The 13,263-nt window shown below is 40.2% G+C and overlaps 1 protein-coding gene across 1 annotated transcript in view; it reads right to left on the bottom strand.

Annotated features, from left to right (window-relative positions):
* Nucleotides 1–3,211: 3,211 nt before the first annotated feature.
* LOC137994505 (transient receptor potential cation channel subfamily A member 1-like) overlaps nucleotides 3,212–13,263 on the bottom strand; it is a 15,315-nt gene continuing 5,263 nt past the window's right edge. Inside the window, exons 3-10 of the mRNA XM_068840089.1 lie at nucleotides 12,717–13,029; nucleotides 11,973–12,303; nucleotides 11,031–11,227; nucleotides 9,351–9,677; nucleotides 8,149–8,986; nucleotides 7,150–7,353; nucleotides 5,076–5,257; nucleotides 3,212–3,790 (exon numbers count right to left, since the gene is read on the bottom strand). Coding sequence (XP_068696190.1) covers nucleotides 3,550–3,790; nucleotides 5,076–5,257; nucleotides 7,150–7,353; nucleotides 8,149–8,986; nucleotides 9,351–9,677; nucleotides 11,031–11,227; nucleotides 11,973–12,303; nucleotides 12,717–13,029 — 2,633 coding nt within the window. The 3' untranslated portion in view covers nucleotides 3,212–3,549. The remainder of the gene's footprint in view (nucleotides 3,791–5,075; nucleotides 5,258–7,149; nucleotides 7,354–8,148; nucleotides 8,987–9,350; nucleotides 9,678–11,030; nucleotides 11,228–11,972; nucleotides 12,304–12,716; nucleotides 13,030–13,263) is intronic.

The raw sequence follows: 13,263 nt of genomic DNA, 5'->3' as shown, positions 1-13,263 counted from the left end.
GACAGAGAATATTAAATTACAAAAAAAAAATCCACTTAAAAGTCCTTAAAAAGCTTTATTTGCGGTATTTCATTTGGAAGAAAACATGTCACACAAAACCCTTTCTAGCGTAAAATTTATTGACACAAACAAAATGTTTGATATTAGAGGCAAAAAACCCTTCCAGATTTAATTACGGGCGTGCACACAAGAAACACAACAGCAATTCACAGTTCTCATCAAACCCTTTTCGGAAGAAACCTTCACCGTAAATAATGAGCACAAAAGAGACAACAAGCTTTCTTTCAAATAATTCCTCACTGTCACATTTGCAGTTGTGTACCTGGTTGCCAAAATTATTCAAAGAAGACTAGAAAGACGGAAACCACGGTGAACTTGACACAGGATCCCTCAAGGCGTTCGCGCGAATGCATGGCTCGACAGAAACGACGGAAGAAAATGCCACCACTTGAAAACAGCTACGTGTGCAGCGGTCATTTCATGTCAAATAGTTTCGAGATAGATCTCCGGCAAAATGACCAGGGGAAAATCTAAGAGGGACATAAACAATGGTTTCATTGTGGCAAATTTCAGTGGTACATCCACTCAGTTTTACAGTGCAACGCGCCTTACCGTGGCCACCCAACAAACTTTCGGGTCCAGCCAATGGATCTACTAGTACTGCTGCTTGCACTGATACCAAGCTGTTTGAAGGACCCATGTATTTATTATACACACTGGATGAAACCCAGGGTTGCTGGGTGATGCATGTGGGTTGTCGCCACGTTCACCGCTAGTAACAGCCTCGATAGATTATTTTTTTGACAGGCTCAATTTCCTGGCAGCATATGCATGCCTCCGCTCTTCCCATAATCGGACAATTGCGATGTACACCTACGTTACAAAAAACTACATTGCAATTGCTCTGTATTCTTCGTGAATTTCTGCTAGTAGGAATGCATTTATGAACAGAGAACGACCGACGTAGCGTTGGTGGCAGCAGAAGCAAATTATGTTGCCTTCACGCCTAATATTCTACTGTGTCCTCCAGCGAAATCTACGTATCACCAGTACCCCCTCAAACCTAACAAAACCCCGCAGAAGACTCTATGCGCACTCCGGCAAAGACACCACTTAGCAGGGGCGTGACAGGCAAGACTTTTACCGACACGAAAAAAGAAAAAAAAGAAAACAAACAAACAAAACAAACGTACTTTCTAACTGGATTGCCTATGGCAACCCAGTAAATATAGCTTCCAAGTTACGTGATTATAATCCAGGGATCAGAAATTAGCGAAAAAAGTATGGGAAAGTAAAAGAGATGACTAAACTAGTCCTACTTTTCTAATTTACAAGCTAGCTAGAAGATTGACAATGAAATAAAGTCATTATTATTATTATTATTATTATTATTATTATCATCTTTTCAGCTTAGTAATCACAGGAGCACGTGGTAGAGAACCTTTTTGAACGCATTCTTTAGAAGATTTGAGATACTAGCATGATGTACGATGGACTTTTTTTACGTTCAGTGCGTTGTTACTAGAAGCAAGGAGGGCTAATTTGAATGCAGACAAGAAACGTCGGATTTTTGGCAATACTAGAACAAGTACAGTCCATGTCCTTTTCGCCATTGTGCCGAAAGAGATAGTTATATGTTAAGGACGGTGCATGCCTACCATTCAAAGGTATTTTTTCCCGTTTATGAATACGCGGGAAAAGCAGATCCTGACAAGTGTTATTGAAATCCAAAAAGCAAATTTGGGGTAACCACGCGGCACTTTTCTATGATAATCAGTAATCAACAGTATTTGCAAAAAGCTTTAAAATACAAAGCAATGGATGGCGTTCTTTCCAAATTGAAGCTTCATCATCTCTGAAAAATACATGGTTACCCCCAAATTTCTTTTTGGATGCCAAGAGCACTCACTAAGTTCTGCTTTCTCCGCATTGTCTTAACCGCGCAAAATATCATAAACACGCGCACCACTCATACGAAACCAGAGTATCTCGAGAGGCGCAGAACGTATGCGCAATAACAATAGTTGGCACCGTCCTTAACCCCGAAAAATGAAATGATTGATTTTTCGATGGTGACTTGGGGATGCTTGGAAAAAAATCCGAATCGAATGCTCCTTTGAAGAAGTCGAATCTACGACCTTCCGATTTCTAGTTTCGGATCTATAGGAGATTTGCGGGAATAGATTCAGGTCACAATTTTCCGCCATACTGCTAATATCTAAATTGTCGAAATGGAGCATTTTCGAAATTGTACTGAAAGATCGAGATGTTATAAGAAAAATATTTTTATGTCACACATAAGGCCCCAGTGAATGAAATGAATATTTATTTTCTATGGCGTTTTGGAGAATCTCGGAATAAAGGGATTTTTCCGAACGATCCTTCGGGAAAGCTGATATAAGTGGAAGGTAAATTGAAACTTGCACGAGTGTTATTTGCAACATTCTTGGTTTAAGTTTTCAGCGCTTCAAATGGAGAACTACAGCAAACCAAAAGCAGAAAATGCAAGGCGGATACCGAGGGGATTACATAAAATATCGTTAAAGTTTCACTCTGACTAAAAAATGACGAATAACGTGGACGTTTTGGTTATTCCTGTAACCTTCTTCAGCAAAATGTAAATTGCAACGTTCGAGTTATTCGTCTTTTTAGCCAGAGTCAACTTTTACGATATTTTAGCTCATTTTATTAACAGAAATGCCTGGCTACAGCTGATGGGGCCCCAGTTGTTCAAACGATGGATAGCGCTATCCACCAGGGGGGGTTGCTCGAAGCCCGGTTAGCGCTAAACGCTGAGTAAGAGGTATCAAAACCAATAGGTTTCCATGGTATTTAACGCTGGTTCAGTAGCGCTAACCATGCTTCGAGCAACCCGGGCCAGATAAATATATCACTATCCAGAGGATAAACACTAGCAAAACTAATTGAGTTATCCAATGGAAAGTGATTTATCCGGCGGATAGAGCGATCCATCGTTTGAACAACTAGGGCCAGATATTTTAGATACTGGGGATTGTATGCCTAAGTTTACTTATCATCCCGCTTATCTTGTGCTCAATGGCATAAAGAAAAAGGAAATGACCAACCTATTGAGCTTTAATTATTAATGAACAAGAATAGTGTCAGCCACCTTTGCTTACTGTAACATAATGCGTTGAAAATATCGGCCGACTTTGATTACTCACCGTTCATATAATCCTCAGTTTCAAACCTTGCAACATGACACATACTTTTATTCAATTGATTTCAAGTAAATTCTTTATGAAAGAAATCTTTCAAGAGCCACGCTTGTTTCCTATTTTCAAGTTTTCCTGTCTTTAGGAAGCTTTGAACTGATCAATTAAAGAGAATTTACGTATTCCATTTCTTATGCAGCTAATCAGACCAATAGCTCCCTCGGCCGGCTGCCATAATGCGTTTCTCAAACACAAGGCAATGCAATGCTTGGATGATAATAAAAATAACAAAGAATCGCAATCAGATATGACCGTGGTTTACAATTTTTTTTTACACCGAGATGGCAGCCATGACGTCGTGAGGAAAAACGACCTATTGTCTGGCATTCCCAGAGGCATTATTTCCTTCGCCCTGGGGTATATCCACTCCTACTTTGGTAGCTACAGCCTTGAGAATGTTCATTTGATCTTGCATAATATCCATGATTGAGGTCTGGCGCTGCTTCACCTTGACTAGTTCCTTTGTAACAACTTCTAACCTCTGGTCTTCTCCATTTTCCGATTTCATGTCTTCATCGCCAAGATCTTTGTCTTCAAATTTGTCAACTCTGTTTCTGGTAAAACGTGGACAGAATTGTTTTAATTTATCTTTTGTGGCAATTATTAATGTCATCTGCATTAGCCGTGGTAAAAGGTGTTTTGTGAGAAATTTGACAATCGAATGTGTCGAATTAACGGTTCTGAGAGATGTAAAAGCCCACCACCTGTAAAAGCCTCCGATTTTTACGATTTGGTTAGATTAATTTAAGAAATTTAAGGTGATTCCTTAGAAAGAGAACTTGTCATAGGTTTCCGATGAAACTTTGTACACTGTTGTAACATGTCAAGGAGATGATGAAACTGTAATAATAAAGGGAGGGGGGGGGGGGGGAGGGTCATCGTGCTCGTTTCCATGATACGATGCTGACGAATACGGCTATTTGAAATACTCTCACAATTATAAATGTAATCCAACGTATAATCCAGAGCGTGCATGGTGTCATTCTATGGTTAAATTATGTACGTACCTGAAAAATTTATTTGAATGCATTTGTGAGTACTTAACCCTCCAAAATAGATTTAACTTTAGTGTGGGCTGTTTGACTCGTTATGGCTCCTTCCGTACAATTTTATAAAAATGCCAAAAAAACTGGCCATAGATTTTGGCTGATTTTTCCACTACTCCATGAAGTCATCGTTCTCAGCAAATAAAGCAAGAAATGAAAAATGAGGGTCACCGTACTCGTTCAGGAGAAAATAGCTATTCCTTGACGGGTTAGTTTTGGCGTCAATGAAAATCCGCAATTTTATCAATGTGCCTGCGCTACTGCGCGCGCAGTAGGGTTGCGCAATTCAAAACCAGGGAATCACCTTTAAGCATGTCCCGATTAAATGAAGACAACTGTTTGGCTTTGCCGAAAAATCGCTGAAAAATGAGATCTTAGAATGGATCCTAATACTGTCTTCAGAACGGAAAATAGTCTATCAGCCTTGCTCCTGAATGGATATCGACTTTCCTTCATTGAGCCGATCATTACTTCAATTTGCTTTGTTCACATGAAAAGTGCTAACACCTCAAGACTAAGTTTACCAGCCCCTGGCCCTAAGTATCGATGCAGAAGGAGATGAATGACGTTCGTTATTTCATAAAGTCGTTAGGTTACTATCTCTTCCCCGCTGAGGATCTATGTCCACACGGATCCTCAGGCTCTTCGGCCTGTCCACGCAGATTCACCATTCTTTTAAATTCAGATTGTCCATAATTGGTAGATTAAGGACGTTTGACGACTCGAGATAAGTTGATTAGTCCCTTTCTTAAAAAAAACAAATGTCTTAGGACCAAGAGTCTATTTTACTTACTTTTGGGAGAGTTTTCTGGCTACTTTGCGTCCCATTACCACTAAGTTAGGCTTGTAAAAACGGCTGGTTATGAATTTTGGAAATTTCCTTTCGATTCCTACCACGAAGTCAACGATCTTTTCTTTGTTTCTCAGAAAGGCGTGTTTCTGGACTGATTCTATATCGCCCACTGCCAAACCAACCTGTGAAAGATAAATGCATTTATCATTTATTTATTTGCCAGAGGAAAAAAAAAAAGACACAAATATGAACAATCAAAAAAGAGGACATAGAGAGAAAAAGAATTGAATTGGTGACGAGGAGGCCTAAAAGAAACTACTAAGCATAATATATAAATTAGGCCTCCCCAAGTAAAACATCTAGCTTTCGTTGACATGCAAGTTGGCGACGGAATACAATTGTTACGAACATTTAGTTATTTATTGTGTTGAAGTATAAAGAAAGGAACGAGAATTTACAAATTAAAAACTGTTTGAATCTACAAGTTGGTAATGGAGAATACAATTACAAACACTTCGTTATTTAATTGAGGTGTTGAAATATATATAGATTAGTGAAAGTAAAATTACAAGGTGCAAACAATTTGACGTATGACACAGGAAGAACGAAATACCTAAGATTCACAATAGTTGTTAAAAAATAATGTCTTGAGTACTTTCTTGATGGAAGCTGTTGAGGAAGAATTAATTATTCTCAGCATTTGAACGCGGAAATAAAGTCGTACTGTTTCTTTACCGATTAATTAAGGAAGGAAAAACGTCTTTAAAAGTCCTATGACTCTGCTACGACGGTCAAAAGACAATTATATTCTCGGACACTCAAAGAACAGTGGATCATTCTCTCTACACTGCCTGCATGGTTCGTGGGCTAAGGCATCAGACATTCCAAATTTAAGTAACAGGAATGCAAAACAGTCAGGTAACGATCGTGCTCAGTAATTAATGGACAAATGGTTTTTTTCAAAATTCCATCAGAAAACCTTCTTAGTTTGAGGGGGTAATCCGTTGAATCCTGATAGAAATGAGCTTTATTGAATTGCTGGTTTTCTTGTGACGTTACGGTGGCCATGTTGTTTGGCAAGAACAATAACCTGTTGCTCCGCTGGGACTAGACTTTATTATTATGCAAATTCTGCGAAAAGTAAATGTAAATGTGCTTAGTTGAGCACCGCAGGTCCAACCTGATGTAAATGACTGGGAGTCGATTTTGAGGAGGGAGGAAAACTGGAGTACCTTGGATTCAGATCGAGATCGACCGAAACTCACTCCACATGCGACCTCAGGGTTGAACCTGGGTGTCAGAGGTGGGAGGCCTGGTTGATGACCACCAAACCATCCTGACTCTCCACAGTTTTGTATTGCATTGACAACAAACGCGGCCGCCTTGTCACATGGGTGAAAACCAAGAATACATGATCTAAGTAATTGAAACCGGATAAGATCGTGAAGCCCCCGATTGAAACACCACCGATGCTGACCACACATAGCTTTTGAGAGAAGTTAAAATTGACATTAATTTTTCTGGCGATCGCAAGGGAAGTCGCTTTTCAACATTACATGACATGACAAAAGTAAAGATTGTTAGTCGCCCTTTAAGATGACCATGGGATATTTGATAATCAAATAGGCAGGGTTGCTTAAAACGAATTTATCGTTTCGTTCACCATTTTTTGTTGTTAGATGTTGTCGTTCTCTATCGGACGAATTTCCTTTCTCCTAAAGCTCCAATGCGCATGCTAACATTCCAAAGATCGCATGCGGTCCTTTTCAAAACGTCAATATTGCTGCATTAGAGCAGTTTTCAAAGGCCTGTCGAAAGTAATTACACAATCGCAATTGATACGCTTAGTGATTAAAAATCTCGCGGCAGTTTATCAACCAATGAGAGGAAAAACCAAATGCAATTGCGCCTTGCACGCGCGATTTTTGCCGCGCTTTGAGCACGTTGCATGCAATTACTTCGAATTTTGATTGGTTCATTGCGCTCTTTACACCTGCTGTGATACCAAATACTTTGGTATTTGTTTCAAGTCCTCAATAGAAAATCGCTCTATTGTCAGTGCACTATTACTCACCAGAAGGTTGGTAAGAATGATTGGCATGGCAAAAATGAAGATGGCCATAAAGATGGTCGAGGACTCCTGGTAAGGCAAAAGAGGAGCCTTTGTGACGTCATTTGTTCCTTCTAAGCTGTCTACCATTACGGTGTTATAGTCAAGCTCGCCAAGTGTCATTTTAAGCACCTGCATTAGCGCCATGTCAAAACTGCTGAAGGCATCCTAACAAACGACAAACAAATTTTATTCTCAATGATAGTTATGGCAATAATTCTATCTGCGAAGTCCCAAACCCAGTTTGATATCTTTATCTTAAATGATTTGGTACCATTGGAGTCATGCGACATTGCCATGAACTTAAGCGTCTCCACTGACCCTGAAGAGTGGGAGGGGTTGGTTTGTTGCCTTCTTAGGGCTGTGCGTAATAAACAGGGAAACAGCGCCCCCAAGGACCCTTTTTATTATTGTTATTCTTTGAATTTTTAACTTCGTTATCGAATCATCGTTATTGGTGGTTTTCTCCTAACGTTATCGCCGTGATGTTGGTGGACGAAAACAATAAATCTCTCAGTAGCTCCTTTTCTTCGTCCACGAGCATTGGTACATTGCAGAATTGTGATCTTAGTCTCTCGAGATTTGTTGCAAACCACCTGTAAATGAAATAAATGAATATTCTTGAAGTGCAGGTCAATTGACCTCACTTCCAAATGAGTGGTGTCATAGTTCAGTTGGAAGAGCGTCATGGGTTCGAATCCCGTTGAACCCACTTGAACTTTTCAGGCGCCTAGACAAAGGCAATATCTGAGGTCTAAACTTTAATAATAACTACAACAAAAACGTGATAACAACAAAAATCACTGAACTGTTGAGTAAATGTAGTTGAGGCTGTGCAACTCGATTAATTTAAATCTCTGAATTGTTGAAAAGGTCACCGAAATTAGTTTTCTCCGGTGCCCAGCTCCGGTCCCTTTGAAATCAATCAACTTCCTTGGTCGTTACTTAGAGATAACTACTAACCTGTTCCTTAAACAAAATGTAGAACACCACAGAGAAGGCCAAGGCAAACAGAGCGAAGAAAATCAAAGCATGAATCACCGTTTTTGCTACTTGAAAAAACATGGTGACGTAGATGCCGACACTCTCCAGGGTCTGCACGAACAAAATCAAATTCATGTAGCCCAAGAAAATAGCGACCGTTCCGATTTGCCAAGTCACTCTGGGATCTCCTTGGAGATAACGCAGGGAATCAGAGACGTAGGGAAGTATGAAGATTGTGGTCGTCAAATAAAGAGTCCATTCAAGAAAGTTTGTTGACTGTGTGAAGTACTTCATTCGCTGGACGCCTATTTGGTAAAGTTCTTTAAGCAGATGAAATAAAGCGAACACGAGGATTAGAAAAGGACTTATTTTATTGAAAGTGTCGTTCTTCTTGAAGACGTCTCCATAATCTCTTTCGCTGCTCCTTTGAAGTTTGATTTGCTTCCGTTGCGTCAACATAAAGTAGGACATCACGAACAGGAACACTGCGTACAAAGCAAGATTTGTCCAGAAAATGAACCATCCGTAAGTTCTCCATTTTATTTGGAGCAATTTCCGGCTAAGGGCGTGAACTAGTAGATCTTTCTGTTTGTGTTTCACCATCTCCAGCAATCCGAAAAAGGGCTCAAAATCCGATCCACTTTGATCCTCAGGGCCTGGATCGAGAAGGCGAAAATCGTAAGTGATCGATCTCTTAGCCAGAGACCTCTGAATACAGCGATCCATGACTGATTTTGCAGCATCCGGGAACCGGTGAATCAGCTTCCCCATGCGATTTCCACCATCCGGGCTCTTTGCTAACAAGATGTCCCTCCACCTGGAAAGAGGTGCAACACTTATAAATGAGAAACGAACTCAAAGTCATGTACTTTTAGACGTCTTTCGATTCCTTAGCCGTAATGAGAAGTACGAGAGGCAAGATAGAGTCTGCCAGTGGCTCACAAGTTCTGATCATAGCTAAGTTCAGTGTCTATCAGATGGAGAAATTGGTAATCAGTTGGGAAATCAGTTGGATGAAGAAAGGTCCTACAGTAAGAAAAAAATTCTTGTTTCCTTTTCTTTAACAATTTTACGTCGGGGTTAATTGTTATTTTTTAAATTTAGAAAGATAGGCCGGCAAACAAGAGACGGAATGATTTATTAGGTGTATGATAGAGGGCGCAAAGCTCCCCGTTTCTCACCTAGAATTTTTTAGAATAGCCATCACAACTCCTGCCTTCTGGTTCTCTATAGCAACATCCAGGCAATTCAATCCATCGTTTCCCGGATTTAAGCTTGCATTTCGATCTAAAAGTGCATTTACAACATCCACGTGACCTCTCGCTGACGCTATGAGCAGGGCGGTGTTTCCAGACTGGTCCGCATGATCAATGTTGGCATTGATGTCAAGGAACATCCGGACTAATCTAACTGAGCCATTTTTAGCAGCAAACAAAAATGGAGTCCAGCCATACATGTCAGGGCTGTCTATTTCAGCACCCATTTGTATTAAGATGGAGCAAATATTCCTGTAATTTAAATAATCAGTTAAACTCTCAGTTTTCTTCCATTGTCAGTATTCAGCTTAATCTGGAAAAGGCTTCCCATAATATATGATTAGGAACATTGATGTTCTCGGAGTCAAACAATTATATCGGGATACCGTGGTATTTTCAGGGAAACTGGGACTATGTAACGCCAAAATGCCCCCACCCCCCACTCCTCCCTAATTTCCCAGCTATAGGGCGTAACGCTAATTTTGGGTGATATTCTTGCTTAGTATCACCCAACTAGTGGACTAATGCAAATCCTGCATTTTGATTGGCTACGCTACTACAGGACTATTAGTAATAGTCCTCGAGAAGCGAAAAGCGTGACGCGTTCTTTCGTTTTATTCCCAAATAAATATTTCTTCAACTTGCATTTGCTAACTTTATTATTGCCTTTTCGGTCCGACTGGTTGGGTGATACTAAAACAATTAGACCCTTCGCCCTCAAGGTCCACGGGTCAATAGCCCATTCGGCTTCGCCTCATGGGCTATTGAGTTATCGAAATTAAATGCACGCGCTTGAAATGAAAGGAGCTTTAATTGCCTATATAGTGGACAAAGTTCTTTCTGGTATGCACAAACCATGAACGGTTTAATCGTATTAAAACCTTACAATGACCAAGTTATTATTGTAATCAGGTTTCGTGCAACTTGTCCCAGGCTGATATTATGAGAGGGATTTGATTGTGGATTTCTAACAAATCAATGACTCTTGGAATTAATTAACCACATCTGATGATGAACATTATTTCTCAAATTCATTAATAATTCATAAGCCAAAAACAAAAGAAATCACTACCGTGAAGGAAGGTTGGATATGTGGTCTTAATTAGCATACAATTTCGCCAACTTTGATCCCAAATATCTCTTAAAATACTGATTCCTTTGAGAAGTAATATCAAACATTCGAAAGAGTGTTTCATCAGATATCCAACCACCTCGAAATCGGTTAAAAAACTTGGCCTTCGGCCTCGTTTTTCAACTCGCTTCTCGGTGTTTGGATATCCGATGAAACACTCCTTCTCGTGTTTGATATATTACATGCAAAACTCTCTTGACAAACCCAAGGGGTCCTTAATTTGGCTTATGCTACCTTAACTCGTTTACCACTGATGAGTAAGCAGCTTTTTTCATAAGATGCCGAGGTAAGATCCAAACACAATGTGCATCAGAGGATCAGATTTGGGTCTCTTGTTCCGTTTTCTCTCCCTCTGTTCCTTGTGCGGATCTCTGCTTCACTTATTTATAACAGACCGTAATAGCCAGCTTGCTCCCATGCAGTTCATAACTCGAAATGCTTTTTGCTACTTTCATTTATTTAAGACCACGTACCCTTGGCCATTCAGTGCCGCGAAATGCAATGGTGTTCTGTCATAACCATCCATTTGAGATATAGAGGAAAGGGATGACTTAACAAGAGCTTCGACATGACGGACCATTCCAGCTTCAGCTGCAACATGCAATGGTGTTTTCCCAGCACTGTCTTTCAGCAGGCAGTTTGCCTTGTTTTGCAGCAAAATTTCTTGCAGCTAGAGATATAAATATGGTGCTTTGAAATGGTGACATGATACTTTTTCTTTTTCTGTTAAGGATAGATGAATAAATGCTGTATGTATGTAGCACTAACTTGTAGTGTAAATAGAGTAAATAGTAACCAAGGTAGGTGACTGTCTTTTTGAAGAGATCCAGTATTTCTATGAAGACAATTAAATTTGTTAACTAAGCAGTCAATTAGGAAATACAAAAAAAAAAATCATTAGTTAGGATAAAAAGGCTTAAAGATCCGAATACTCCTCTGTATGAGTCGAGCCTTTGACCTTCCGATTGGCAGCCCAGATACTGGACTCTTCAAAACACAAGCGCTTTGGCCAAATGCCTTTTTTGGTTTAAGGCATTTAAGTCAAGCTACGAAAGAAGGAAAGAAACTAAACTTTATTCATTTTAACACGATGAAAGGGAGAGATACCAGAGGTTATCCCTTTCGAGGGTATCCGCCCAGATCTTATTAACTGAGAGTCGATTTTGATGAGGGAGGAAAACCTGAGTACTAGTACCCGGAGAAAAAGCACTGGAGTCGGATTAAAATCAACTGAAACTCAGCCCACATACGACCTCGAGGCCAGGGTTTAACCCGGGTGGCAGAGGTGAGAGGCACGGATCATAACTGCTAAGCCACCCTGACCCGCGCAGACTCTTTAGCTCAAACAGTTATCATCAAATGTCATTCTTGGCAAACTAATGTTCCTTAGATAAAAAAAAAAAAACTTTTCTTACCCTTATGTTTGAAGACAGAACAGCGTAGTGAAGAGGCGTCTTTTCTTGCCCATCTGGAGCATTTACCAGTCCCGATCCACCGCACCTATCGACCAACATCTTTAGTACGTTTTCTTGTTCATGTACCACTGCCAAATGAAAACACGTTCGATGGAATTTGTCACGGGCCGTGATATTTGCCCCTGAATCGATTAGCAACTCGGCACATTTGGTATTTCCACCAGCGACCGCACAAAGAAAAGGTGTTATATCATTATTTTCCCTGTCGTTTACAAATTCGCAGTTTTTCAGAAGAATCTCGAGACATGCTGGGGTTCCGGATGACGCCGCACTATAAGGAGGAAAGAACAGACTTGTTATTTATCTTTTAAACTCGTGGAGATGGTCGCGACTTTGTATTAAGCAGCATTTGTAGTCAGCTGGGAAGGCCGGGTCCAAAGGTTCCAACCTTGTTCCAATCAGGGATGAGAGCAAAGAACTGTTTCATGGATTCTCAATTGCTTCAATTTTTCATTCTTACGTGTAGCGATTACGCATAAAATCTCTTTCTTCTTTTCTCAAAAAAAAAAAACCGGAAACCAGAACAAAACAAGATTGAGGCGGTTGCATGCTTTTTCCCGCGGCTTGCACCGGCTGCACGTGTTAGCTTCACATTATGATTGGCTCAATTGATTCTCTACGCTTAATGTGATTGGTCAAATTGATTAAATTAGCTTTGGTTTAACCGCAGTCAATTGACTATACCTGTGTAAAGCAGTCTTCTTTTTGAAGTCCTTGGTATACGTATGAGCCCCTTGATCTATAAGCAATTGCAAAATCTCTGAATTCTTGCGAATTGTTGCCATGTGCACAGGAGTGTGAAGGGAGTTATTTTGCATGTTCATGTCAGCACCATGATCTATAAGGATCTGGCATGTTTCTGCATTGCCTGCCTGCACAGCCATGTGAAGGGCGGTGTTTTGAGCAGCGTCTGTCCGGTTGATAAACTGATAGAATTCTGGTACATCTTTTATGGACCTAATTGCATCACCTGGGTGACGTAAATGCACTTCAATGGCTGAAAAAGAGCAAGGTTGAATGGATTAACCTTTTCGGTGATTATTAAAATCCCGCAATGCTCAGTACGCAGGTGCCATTATGGACAAAGACGTGGTGATCATTACGAATATCATGATTTAAGAACTGATACGAACACAGCCCATACGTACTCCACCGAATAAAGAGTTAACTGCATGCAATATTTAAGCATAGCAGCACTGCTTAAATACAAAACAACTGCCATGCTAACAGT

The sequence above is a fragment of the Montipora foliosa genome, chromosome 3 (assembly GCF_036669935.1).
Source record: "Montipora foliosa isolate CH-2021 chromosome 3, ASM3666993v2, whole genome shotgun sequence".
NCBI classification, from domain to species: Eukaryota; Metazoa; Cnidaria; class Anthozoa; order Scleractinia; family Acroporidae; genus Montipora; species Montipora foliosa.
This window is presented reverse-complemented; position numbering and strand designations above follow the sequence as displayed.